The sequence below is a fragment of the Populus nigra genome, chromosome 1 (genome assembly GCF_951802175.1).
Source record: "Populus nigra chromosome 1, ddPopNigr1.1, whole genome shotgun sequence".
Classification (NCBI taxonomy): domain Eukaryota; kingdom Viridiplantae; phylum Streptophyta; class Magnoliopsida; order Malpighiales; family Salicaceae; genus Populus; species Populus nigra.
In genome coordinates this window covers 16,303,678-16,316,582 of record NC_084852.1, presented here as the reverse complement: position 1 = coordinate 16,316,582, position 12,905 = coordinate 16,303,678, and the positions used below count along the sequence as shown (strand labels likewise).

General features: G+C 34.4%; 2 protein-coding genes across 2 annotated transcripts; one reads left to right on the top strand and one right to left on the bottom strand.

The window, feature by feature from the left end:
- Positions 1-1,229: 1,229 nt before the first annotated feature.
- Positions 1,230-3,185, top strand: LOC133672853 (probable adenylate kinase 7, mitochondrial). The gene is made up of 4 exons (XM_062093401.1): positions 1,230-1,650; positions 1,751-1,891; positions 2,121-2,282; positions 2,792-3,185. The coding sequence occupies exons 1-4, from the start codon at positions 1,291-1,293 to the stop codon at positions 2,942-2,944; spliced, it is 816 nt and encodes a 271-aa protein (XP_061949385.1). The 5' UTR covers positions 1,230-1,290; the 3' UTR covers positions 2,945-3,185.
- Positions 3,186-3,940: 755 nt separating this feature from the next.
- LOC133672847 (uncharacterized) lies at positions 3,941-10,950 on the bottom strand. The gene is made up of 9 exons (XM_062093390.1): positions 10,785-10,950; positions 9,075-9,836; positions 7,544-8,634; positions 6,880-7,165; positions 6,531-6,755; positions 6,005-6,178; positions 5,245-5,439; positions 5,013-5,126; positions 3,941-4,551 (listed from the first exon to the last, which is right to left on the bottom strand). Exons 2-9 carry the CDS (start codon positions 9,744-9,746, stop codon positions 4,219-4,221), a joined length of 3,090 nt encoding a protein of 1,029 aa, XP_061949374.1. The 5' UTR covers positions 9,747-9,836; positions 10,785-10,950; the 3' UTR covers positions 3,941-4,218.
- Between the last annotated feature and the right edge of the window lie 1,955 nt (positions 10,951-12,905).

The window sequence follows — 12,905 nt, the reverse complement described above, 5'->3', positions numbered from 1 at the left end:
ATAGTTTAGAGGTTCTTCATAGTTTACTATTACAAGTTTTTCACTGTTTTTCTTATAAAGAAAATATATAAGCAATTCAATTTTTCTCTTTTATATATAAGTATTTTTTAGTAATGTAAAAATTAATTTCTTTTTGCGTTTTTATATTGAGTTAGTATTATAAGTTTAATTTTTATTATAAATTCAATATAAATATTTTTTTCAAGTTAACAATATCACTTTAACATGATAATTTTTAATTTGAATGAAATAAAATTAATATTTTATAATTATATTACCATGAATATAAAATATTAAGATGACTATTATAAATTATAAATTTAATTTCTTATAAAAACAATTTTTATCTTGATATATTTTTATTTTTTTAATGAAAAATTTGTTTTCATTTTCAATTAATAAACATGTTTTCTATATTTTTTATTAAAACTAAAAAACTAAAAATGAAAAAAAAATGTTAATGAACATGCATGGAATTATCAAAGATGTGCCAAAGCATTTGGCTAGTTTATCCTGTAGAGTAGGCACATTGCAACGAGGCGCAACGGAGTATGAAAGTCCCGTGGTTGACACAGTAAAACTCTAGATTCCGAAAGCTAATTTATTTAATAATATATTAAAATAATATTTTTTTTATTTTTAAAAAATTATTTTTAATATCAAAATATAAAAAAATCAGAAATAAAAAAATTAATATAAATCTAAAAAAATTATAAAAATTATAAAAATTGAATGCAACGTCAAATAAGATCCTTGTATATTTGGTAATAATATAAGTATTTTTTAATTTTTTTAATTATAATTTATTAAAATAAATTTTTAATTTTTAATATCAACATATTAAAATAATTTAAAAATATTAATTGAATTATTAAAAAAAAAATTAAAAACATATTTTACCACATAAACAAACACTCAAAACCACAAAGCCATGTGTCGTAATTCTAAGCGGTTCCACGTCTTGTGGATACCTCGAGTCGCTCCGACCCCAACGTTAACCAAAATAAACACAGCTCCAACTTTCCCTCTTTAAGCTCTTCAAAAGCTACAATCCAAGCTCTGACTTCAAAAATCTCTCAACCAATCAAAATCAAACCCTACTAACACATCTTCTACGTGTCGCACTCTTATTAGCTGTAATGGTATTACCGTAATTTCCACAAGGACCAAGGGTATTTCCAGATCAAACCTGTCTCCTCCTCTCTTCCTCTTAAACCTCACTTTTTTTCTCCTTAGAAACCCTCTTTTTCTTTTTGCTCATATTTGCAAAAGGATCTCTCAATAGCCGCCATGGCCTGGCTTAACCGATTAGCCATGACCGCAGCGCCATCACTCCGTCGTGTTAGCCGATTCTCCGACAGTCGAGGTTATGGATCAGCAGCGGCAGTCCAATGCGACTATGATTATTATGATGACTATTATTCAGAAGCCGTAGAAGACTACGGACAGCTTAATCGGCTAAAGCCGAATTTGGAGTCGGTGGCTGGGTCGGCTTCAGGGAGAGGAGTGCAGTGGGTGTTAATAGGAGACCCAGGAGCTAAAAAGCATGTTTACGCAGAGAAACTCTCGAAGCTTCTAGAAGTTCCTCACATTTCCATGGGTACCCTTCTTCGTCAAGAGCTTAACCTTAACTCTTCTGTTTATAAACAGGTGCTTTTTTAGGGGGTTTTTTATTGTTAAGTCTTGGTCTTTATTTTTTTTGGTTAATGAGATTTGATATTGATTGGTTTTTGGAATGTTTTGTTTTTAGATTGCAAATGCGGTGAATGAGGGAAAATTAGTGCCTGAAGATGTGATTTTTGGGTTGTTATCAAAAAGGCTTGAAGAGGGTTATTATAGAGGTGAAAATGGGTTTATTTTGGATGGAATTCCCCGAACGAGAATTCAGGCTGTAAGTTTCTCATTTTCTGATTATTGGCATTTGTGTTTCGCAAGCAAGTGGATGATTGTGGGGTTTTGTTTTAATTGGTAGAATTTAAGGACTGTTGAAGGAATGGAAGTTGAATTTTTTTAAAAAAAAAATTATTATTATTATTTTGCATCTTTGGTGGTGTTTTTATATGTAATTATGGCATTTTGTCTTATGATGATTGAGGAAATGGTGGGATTTTTCTTTGCAGGAGATTCTTGACCAAATTGCGGATATTGATCTAGTTGTTAATTTTAAATGCGGTGAAGGGAATGTGGTGAAAAAGAATCTTATAAGTGCAGAAAATTCTAGTTACTCTGTTGCTGATGCGGGAAGTGTGTCAAATGAAAAGTCCCGAATATACGCGCTGGAGGTACGACGTGTTCTTTTTCATTTCTGAATTAGATTTCGCATTATTGGTGTTTTGAAGTGTTCATTTAGTGATTATGAGTTTTTGTTTGTTCAAAGCAATGCTTATCTATGTTCTTACTTCTGGCATCCTAGATGCCTCTGAAAGGGCTGTACTAGTTGCATTAGAATTGTATTTTGCCACTGATAGCAGTTTTCATGGCCCTGTGCTTTGTATTACTCATGATATTTTCCTATTCTTCATTATCAAAGTTCGAGTAAATTTTGGATATTGGAGCGTTTATTCAGTTCTCTGGTCATCATAATCGGAATATGGTTACATCGAAGAAAAATGAGTTACATTTTATCATACGTTTGCTGCTTGAAAGAATATACCACAAAATGTCTTTTCACGTTGTCAAACGATTGTTTGAGTCCTTTTGGTTCAAGTGGTGAAAGTTTATGCTCAAGTTAATATTTTAATCAGAGGGGGAATTCGGTAATTTGCTCATTAAGTATTTGTTCTTTTATCAGGGAAAAGCGTTGGAAGGATACTACAGGAAACAGCAGAAGCTTCTTGACTTTCAAGTGGCAGGTGGATCTGGAGAAACATGGCAAGGCTTGTTGGCTGCATTACACCTCAAACACCTGAGTGCTGTTAGTTCTTCACCAAAACTGGCTGCTTGATTTTTCTTCCGTGCAAACTGCTGACTGCTTCGGTTTCATTCCCAAGCAGGCATGGTATAGTAAATATTTATAATGGGAGCACCGTACGAATATGTGTGGCGATTGTCCAATTGGATTTTTGAATCTTTCTTTTTGAAGTTTAGCTTATCTAAGCAGTTGCAATTTTGAGAATGTATGGTTGTAAGGTAATTTTGGAGAGAGATATAAAACAAAGAACACCGGCAAGTGTATTTTTGCGTCTTGTCTCTGATTTGTGGTCTGTTGTGTTTCAATTCAACCTGCCCTGTACACGAATTTAGTTCTGTGGAAGTCATATGCTTGTTCCCTTCGTGTCTTTTCTTCTTTTCCTCAACTTTCAGAAACTGGGACGGCCTATGAAGCTTTGATTCAGTGATGATGGACTGACTCCACGGTCAAGGCTGGAGCTCCAGGAGTTAAAAGTTTCTAGATTCAAACCTCGCACTTCTAGACTGATAATGACGGGAGAAAAGAAAAACTGTAGCAACTCAAATGGCGGCAACTGAACCTCGATTTGAACTAATTGTTCGCATCTGCAGGCTTGCCAGGTCTTATTCCATGTCGTTACATGAGCTTACAAAAAGAGTGGTAATTTTAAAAAATAAAAATATCATTTTAATATATTTTAAAATAAAAAAGCATTTTAAAAAATAACTTCACCCTCGCTCCTATACATGCCATTAATAACCCTAACCCTATACATGCCATTGATAACCCTAACCCCTTGTCGTAGGAATATTGAGCTCCTTGAGAAATGTTATGAAGACCAGCTTCAGATACAGAAGTATGCATACGGGATACTAACTTCCACGTCAGTTACAATGGCACTCTGTCAACCCAGTTTCGGACCGTACAAATTCCAAACACTATCAGTGCAAGTTAGCAACTTGGTTTTTGGCTTCAAGACCCGAACATTGTATGTGCACGCTAATACACATGCCTAAAAATTCAGGAATTAATTAAAACAAACAATACCTGTTTACTTGAAACTTTCATGAAGCACTTTATCAGTTGAGATTTAAGAATCACAATGAAGGTCATGAAAAGAGAAATTTCTCTTCAAAATGCTAAAACAGGCACTCCATTTCTACATGAGGGTTTGAGATGTTCTCTGAAGCTACACGATTTTCATTTTTCCTTTTTTACAAGTACAAGATAACCAAATGGACCCAAAACTTGACTGCTGATTTACTACTAAAAAACAAACAGAGCTAATCATACATTATTTGTATAGACATGTGAATTTACATATATAGTTACTCACTGTTCATCCATATCTCTCTGAGAAGTTCATATCTGATGGTATTGTCAATGCCCTTCTTTGATTTCCAGCTGGGCTTTGTTGGGGCAGGTGAAGACCGCACCCCATCAAGTATGATCCAAGCCAAAGGTGAATTCAATTCATCCAGCTCATCATCACTGGTGTAGGATTTTCTGACAATTGAGGAGCCACTTTTTCTCAGCTTAGATTGACTTCCAAACTCTCCAACGATTTTGGCAATGGAAGCTGCTGAAGGTGGTAAATAGATCGGAGGAGCTGCAATGCATGGTACCGTTGTTACAGACTCCTCTCCAGCCTCAATAGCATCCTAAATGAAAAAAAAAAAAAAAAGAGATGATTGCTTATGATCTCGTAATGAGCTTATTCCTGGTGGTGATACCACAGTACTCTTAAATCAGCTAATTCTAGCTAGCTTTAAAATAGAGCCAATTCAAGGTAGGCTTGTGGCCAACTCAAAACCATCAAATTAATCATTGGAACAGAGGGTATCAACTAATGCAGAATTCTGGGGGTCCAAATTTTTCTGTTCTCGTTTTAAGATCTTTTTGTGCAATTCTTTTATGCAACATTTCAGTAATAACTAACAAGGATTTGGTCCCAGTTAGATCAATTACCAATTTACCAACCAACATTAAATTGCTTGTATATTTTTTAACCAATACCAACTCACTGACAACTTGCACCCTTATAAAAAGATTCATGCTAAATGTCATCAGCCTCCAGGAACATGCCTGAGTAGAACCATTGATAAGTACAGAAGTGACTAACCTCAGTGTCCAAGGCTTCAAACACAACATCTGGAATAGGATCTGGACAGAACTCGTCTAAGACAAAATTATCAAGAACCCTCTTGATCAATGGTGCAGCAAATGTGGGGCATACCTTCAAAAATAACATGACATTTATTAAGGATTGAAAACATGGCTCATGCAAGTTTGAGATGAATGAAGGGTGTGAGTATGATAGCTTGCAATGAATAAATAGCGTGAGTATGTCAGACCTCTTTTCTGATGGATTTACTTAAGAGCATGTCCTTTGGAAGCATCATGAGATCACTTAATGCATTAAGGAGATGGAAAGGCTTGAATGTCGTGTCTGGTCTCTCATCAATCTCATCGTTTTCATTGTCATCTTCAAGCAAGTTATCATCATCCATACCAAATAGATCAGTCAGCCATCTTGACCAGTTCCCAATCTGATATTTTCAAAAAGGACAAGGAAAGTTACTTCATTAATGGTAGCCATAGAAAACCTTAAACTCCCTCTCCAACAATACAGGTTAATGGCTTTCAAATTGGTGTCTCTTATCATCAAGTCTAGTCTTTGGTATGAATAGGATTTATCAACTTGTGAAGACAAATGGACATGCAGCATCAAAATATCATATGCATGCATGGTATGTAGATGTTTTTCTTAGCATGAAAAGCCTCTTTTCCCTTTCTTTCTTTCGTTCTTTCTTTCTTTCTTTCCTTCCTTCCGAGAGAAGCATGACATGCATTATTCAAATGTGGAAATAAGAGGAGAAAAACAGGTCACATCTAGCACAACTTTTGGAGATGTCAGATGGTATCTGAACTGTCCTCCCCTTCAATTTTGAAAAAGGAAAGGAAAAGGAGATGTGTTTGGCTCCCATTTTACAACTAAATGGTTGCAAATTTAAGAGAGGTAGCAATAAAACACCAAAATGAAGGTCAAACACTAAAAGATAACAGCAACAGGTTCCCTTAGGTTAGGCTTCCGTGTCAGAACTTTATCCTCACCACATTTTTCAGTTGTGCACCAGCCCCAAAGCTCGACGACCCTGCTGGAATTGGGAGAACTTTTGGATCACTGATGGGATCAGATACTGGATCAGTTGGGATCTCATCAACAGATTCACGAAGGATAGCATTGAACATTGCCACATCTAATCTAGCTACGCATTGCTCCATTATCTAGAAACATAATAGTAATAAATTATCATGCCTTATTGTTTGCAGAAACAAATTATCAATAGTTGGAAAAGCATAATCAAAGACAACTAATATTAGTTAACAAATGAAAATTAGTTGAAACAAATATCAGCAAACATGTTGTCAACAACCATATGAGTTGAACAATTCAGCACTCGTTTTCAGATGATATTTCAAATATTCCTTCCATCTACACAGTAAAAGCAATACCATATGTTGTTCACGTTCAAAGAATTCCATTGTAAGCTATGTTGGTTGTTCACATGCTATAACTTGTCAGTGGTATATAAAAACACATTAACTTTGATGACACCATTGAAATTTATAGATTTACCAGTCTTGCCAGCACAGGTAAACAGCCACATTCATGGCCTCCAGCTCGAACAGGACAAAGTCTTTCACAGGCATCTTTGAATGCCTTCTTCCAATGCTCTAATGAAATGTTCCCTTGGTCTTCGTGAACCAACCTTGATGTCCTTCCAAAGTTTTTCTTTGAGCCAGAACTATCAAGTTGAGCAATTTCCTTTGTAGCAGCAGCTTGCATATGTGGGGTCAGAGTCTGGTGCAGAACCATGAAAAAGATTCATGTCAAGTAATATTAAAGAAGCAGAGTTTCAATATTTTAAAATAATAGTGCAGTTAATGAGAAATCAACAAAGACAAAGGATGAATTAATGAAGAACCTGCCACCAGATTGATTCAATGGTGCGGGAGAAGATCCAAGCTTCAACTCTTTCCAATGCAGATGTAAACACATGTGGGTCCTCCCAGTCACTGGAATCTTCATAAAGACCATTCTTATTTCCCTTTCGGCTGGGAGATACCTCTTTCCATTTCAATGAAGATGATATGATCTTGTTTCCCTTCCTTTCCGTATGTTGTCCTGAAGAAATTTTGCTTTCTGTATCACCAATAGTTTGGCTTATAATTGTCCTCAAAACAACAGAGTTTGATAACCAAAATGTCAACCTGTATTTAGAGTAAAAGCATGAAACATGAGCTTGCAAAATAATTTTGAGAATATCAGTTAGATAGTAAAGAAAGTAGCAGTAGAATGAATAGTACAACAGGTGACATGGTTTTTTAAACAATTATATTTCCACCACAGGATGTTTTCAGGTTGAAAAACACATCAAGGTTCATGGCCAGGGGAGTGGGGTCAGGTAATTTAGCCTTTGTAAGGCAGATACTATATTCACTTGGTCAAACCAGAATAGATAACTTCTTGGGTCCAACATGTAACTTTGATGGGAATCCAACTTCACATACTTTAGAATGTCAAAATAAATGATGATTGCATGGTGAAAGATGCCCGGAGATGTAGAAATGGATGTGAATTAGAAATACCTAGGGACGTCATTTCCACATGCTTTTGCAACCAGAACTAGTCCTGAAATGGCACTTCTAGCTGCACTAGCTCTTCTTGACTGGAAACTTTCTCTACAAGCATGAAGATATAGTCTAGAAAGGCGGCGAGCCGGAGCATGAACCTTACTCATGGAACTTCCATGCTCAGCAACAACAGAGTAAAGAGAAGCCTCAATAGCAGCAGCTTCTTTCAACTCTCCCTCGAGCATCTTTATTTTGTGTTCCAATTGCTGGATCTTGCCATCTAAAATGGTTGTTCGGGTATCTTTTGGATAAATCTTTGCATTTTTTCTTTCATTGAAGCTAAGGCTCCCAGCACTGTGATGTGCATCTCTCATCAGACCAACTTCATTGTGCTGATTTCTGCTACCAAATCCATTGCTCCTCAGTGAGTCTGATGATGACCTAACAGATTTCACATGCTTTAATCTATCAATTTTGAGGATATTTCCCTTCATATCAAAGCCCCCGGGTGAAGTAAATGTATCACTCCCCAGTGAGTTGTCATCTCTAGCATCATATGGAAAATTATCAATTGGTTCATCTTCTGAGAATTGCTTTTGCTCTTCCCCATTCTGACTACGCTCTTCATTTACTTGAAAATCACCAGAGATTGTATTGCCAAGCTTTGCACCCACGTAGGGATTTTCATCTGAAGATGTATTCTCATTATTGTTCTGGAAATTATCACCTCTCCTAATTGTGATGATGCTATTAGTCACCTTTCCATGAACTTCCTGCCACAGATCCTGATGGCCATTGCTTCTCTTGCTGGTATTAGCCTCTTCATCTTTGCTTTTGTAAGTGAAGGGTGGGGAAGAAGAATGAACACTTTGAGCAATATCATCTTCCAGAATTGACGATGGACTAGAGATAGCAGAGTTCATTACAGAAGCATGACCATTGACTGGGCTCCCAACATCAGATGATAAATCTATGGATGACAAATAAGATGAACTTCTTTTCAGCTTTTCTTGTGGTGCAGTCTGTTTTTCCATCTCAATCTGTGAAGCTGCAGTAGGCTCCTTGTTAACAACATGCTTGCTCTCTGTCATTCTGACTGATCCATTCTGCAATTCAATATGAAGGGTTAATTTATCTGTTAGTTACAATGGAAACTAATTTCACAGGATGGCCATCCAGATGCGGAAATGCAAGAGGTTGTTCCTTTTATAGGTCCTGACAGATGAACAACATGTTGCAAAACATAATTGCTGAAAACTAGAAATAAGCTGTCTTGACAGGATTTGATAAGAACCTGAACGGATGATTGGTACTTATTCAAATCTGGTTCATTTCTGAAGTTTCTGGATAATGGTGGAGCTTATTGATTGAACACTGTTATTATTTTTCAATGGTAGCAGTGATGGTAAAACCATTTTTGTTTGTTTATTTTTTTGAGGAGTCATAAAAGTAGAAAGTTGATGCAGGCCAAACTGGTTAACTGATAAATAGGTTCAAAATTGAATACTTGATTTGAAAAGTGAATCCAAAGAATCAAACTGAGTACCTCATCATTTTGAGGAGGCAAACCCCCATTTGCCAGAGATGAGTGAGACGAAACATCATCGTCAGTGAAAGAGGCAACCTCGGCTTCTTCAGCATATCCTTCGTTCATTAATGCTGAAACTGATTCACGACCATTCTTGTCCATTGATACCGCTTTTGATAAGGATGAGGAGGTAGTGCAGCCCTTAACAATTGGCTGGATTTTAAAATACAAAATAGGCTGAGGTGTGCTCCTAAAGCTCCGCTTGCTGTTTACTGGAGCAGTTAGGCTTATAGTTTCCTTGATGACACCATAATCTGCCAAGTCTACAACAGCAGTTGCCAGCAATTGAGCCTTGTCCCTTCGAGGCTCATACAAATTGAATTCTAAGCAATTTTTCTGGAAGGTATCAGTATCCTTGCCTTTGACAGGCATTTCCCTCAACAAAGTCACAGGTAATCTAAAAGACTCGTTGAACTCAATTTTCCCCTCACCAACAACAGTCCCAAGCGAAGGAACAACAGTGTTAGTAGACCCAGAATTGCGATCGCCATTTTCCCACTGAATGAGGACTGAACGAAGGGATCTCAGAGACTGAGATGGAGGCCAAGGCTTAATATCCTCAATGTGCACTAAATAATCAACCTGAACTGAGGAGCTTCTCCTGTTCTTTCCATTCATACCTAGAACCATTTCTGAGCATACACTTGAAATCCACCAAATCCAAACACCGTGGCAATGTGGTTATGGTTGTTTAATTATACAGCGTAGAACTCCAAGATCCTAAAATTCCAGAAGGCATATAAAACTCAGATGTTAAAGAATTTCATAGCTTTACAAATATAGGGGTAAAATCAGAACCAGACTGTGCACAGATTAATGACACAAAAGAATTTTTCTATTCAATTGCTAATGAAAGGAAAGAAAAGGAACTGAAACATTTTATACCATTTTTTATTTGTTAGTACAGAAAATTGTGAAATCTCACTCAAGCTTAGATTAGCTTAACTATTCCCCTTATTTGAGTTTAAAACCCAGAAATTAAGAAACACTCAGAATGTTATAATCTTTCCTTTCACAGCATTTTCTCAACAATCAAGCAGAGCAACATGCACCTCCTACCAACAAAGTTTAAGCCAAACATTGTAAAGTCTCATTTAAGATAAAAATTCACAACTCCAAGGCTATGAAGACAAAAACAAAAATTCATCACAATTGTTTTTTAACAAAAAAAGCAGAGCAAGATATGTCTTCACATCCTTGAAAGAACTAATTTTGAATAATATCTGCATGGTAAAATTTCCAAATAATGGAAGGAAAAAATAGTAACAATTAAAGCAATTACTGAACAAAATTGAAACTCATTTTTAGCTCATTAAACTGCTGCAAGTAAAAAGAACATTAAACATGAAGAAAATAAATAAATAAAACATTACTACAAAGAGACGTCGAGTAATCCTAAGCAAATCTAACAAAACCAAAATGCAACCAGTTTCTTAGTCACTTTATCATGGTTACACTACTAGATCCACATAAAAACAAATACCCAAAACTTATCCATAAAAGAAATGTCAACTTTCAACAAGAACTAGCAAGTACGAAAGGGAAACATTAAAATGCAGGTATCAAAAAAAAGAAGAAGAAAGAAACCTTAGTATTATTGTAAATTTGTATATATGGAACTGATGAAAATGAAATTACAAAAAAAAATTAGCATTTTGATGTACTCACCTACTACCAGAGATTTCGCAGGATTTAGAGAAACTGCAGAATCTTCTCTTTCGGATTTTTTGTCATTAGTCAAGCTGGTTCTTAACTCTCTCTCTCTCTCTGTTTGTGACTGTCGGAGGAAGCTTGTGTGTGTGTTTCTGTGTTGAGTGAGCGAGGCAGATAAAAAAAGAGAATGTCTTGTCTGGTAATAAGACATTCATAAAAAAAAAATAATAATAATAAATAAATAAATAGAAAGCAAAGCCGACACCAACATGCAGAATTTACCTAATTATTTATATATTTGATTAATTATATTCGAAGGAATTAGCTTAACAATGGATAGTTGTTTGCTATCGTTTACGGTTTTTATTTCCTCTTTAAAATAATAGAAATGAAAAAAAGAATTTTACTTGCTTTGGAAAAACTGTAAACTCATTCTAAATCTCCTAAAAATCAATTTATTTTGTTTTGATAAATTTTAGTAATTTGGTTGCAGTTTTTGGCTTCAAGAATAATAAACATACTAAAATATATGGGAATCACAATGGTTCCGGGTTGTTTTTAATTGTTGGTTCGTATAAGATAGTGTTATAATTTATTTTTAATATAATATTTTTAATTAAAAATATACTCAGTAGGTGAAAAACGCTATATTTTTTAAGTGGCGTATATAATATTTTTTAATAGTAAAAAATAAGATTTCATCGTATAGTCTGATTTCTAGCTATCTTTTCTTTCATTATAAATGACACATGTAGTCTAAATATTCTTGGTTTACCACCAATTACTTTTTTTTCCTTTTATTTCTTTCTCTTACCCTAACAAATGTATTATGACCCTTAGTATTGTTGGTATTTCAAATTCGGTTCTTTTAGTTTTATTTTTATATTTTTGTTATTTTTTTATTAAAATTTTATGTATTTTCAGTTTAACCCTTGGTTTTTAATTTGTATATATAATGATTTTTGATTCGGTTCTTTTGCTTTTAATTTTGTATTTTTGTCTTTTTATTATTTTGATAAAATTTGTATGACTTTTAATTTTATTTTTCAAATCAAATTTATAATTTTAATTTTTTCAATGATAATAATAGTGATTTCACTTTTATCTATCTTCTTTTGATTTTTTATTATTTTTTTATCAAAGTTTTTATAGTTTTCAATTATGTTTTTCTAATCAAGCTTAAGGTTTTTATTTTTTTAATATTAATAATGATGATAACGATGATGATAACTATGATAATAATGTTGGTTAAGAAAATAATAATAGTGATGAAGATGATGATAATGATGATAATAATATTAGTTAAGAAAATAATGATGATGATAATAATATTATATTATTTTATTTTTTATATAAATAACTTTTTTCTCTCATATTGAAGTTATATATTTAATCTTACTTGCACAAAAAATTAAATAGATACCATACGGTCATGGGAAAAAAATTGATTAAAATGTGTTTACTAATATGATTTAATTAATTTTTAAAAATATTTTGTAATTGTATTTTACTTAAAAATATTAAAATAAACTTTTTTTCAAAAATTATTTATAATTTTACCTTGATGATATAAAAAATAAAAAATATTACTCTATTATATTTTTAATTAAAAAAATATTTTTTCCATATGACGAAGCACTCTAAAAGAAGTGTTGATATAGATGCTGGACAGCCTCGTTCATAATAGAAGAGTTTTGTCGCTTATCTCTTTGTTTACAGAATGATACCTCGGGACCAGATTCACTTTTCCCACATAAATTAACTATTTGATTAAAAAAAGGTTAGCTAAGGAGAATACGTAACGTGCTTATATGAGAGTTTGTAAAGCACGCACTAATCATGCACCGACGGCAGCAGGGCCCGGTGGGCCCGGTGGGTTAATGCTGACTGAGAGTCTGGTGAAGAGCGATCCAACTTAACGGCCACAAGTAGAAGAGTAACCTAACTGGAGTGAATTGACAACTCACGTTGAGTTGCTGCGGGTGGGGGTTAATGTTGCCGTCGCTTTCATACTTGGCTGTCTGTATTCGCCGACATTGTTTATTCAGGCGTCACCAATGCTGTTTCAGTCAAGAACACGCGCCTCCACGCTAGCTATAATTAGCAACAGAGGATTGCATTCATGTGTTACAAAAG

Coding starts and splice junctions, on each gene's coding strand:
- LOC133672853 (XM_062093401.1), top strand. CDS start 1,291: ATGGCCTGGCTTAACCGATTAGCCATGACCGCAGCGCCATCACTCCGT. Junction 1,651..1,750: donor ACTCTTCTGTTTATAAACAG/GTGCTTTTTTAG, acceptor TTTTGTTTTTAG/ATTGCAAATGCGGTGAATGA. Junction 1,892..2,120: donor CCCGAACGAGAATTCAGGCT/GTAAGTTTCTCA, acceptor TTTTCTTTGCAG/GAGATTCTTGACCAAATTGC.
- LOC133672847 (XM_062093390.1), bottom strand. CDS start 9,746: ATGGTTCTAGGTATGAATGGAAAGAACAGGAGAAGCTCCTCAGTTCAG. Junction 5,440..6,004: donor GTGCACAACTGAAAAATGTG/GTGAGGATAAAG, acceptor TGAAAATATCAG/ATTGGGAACTGGTCAAGATG. Junction 5,127..5,244: donor GTAAATCCATCAGAAAAGAG/GTCTGACATACT, acceptor TTATTTTTGAAG/GTATGCCCCACATTTGCTGC.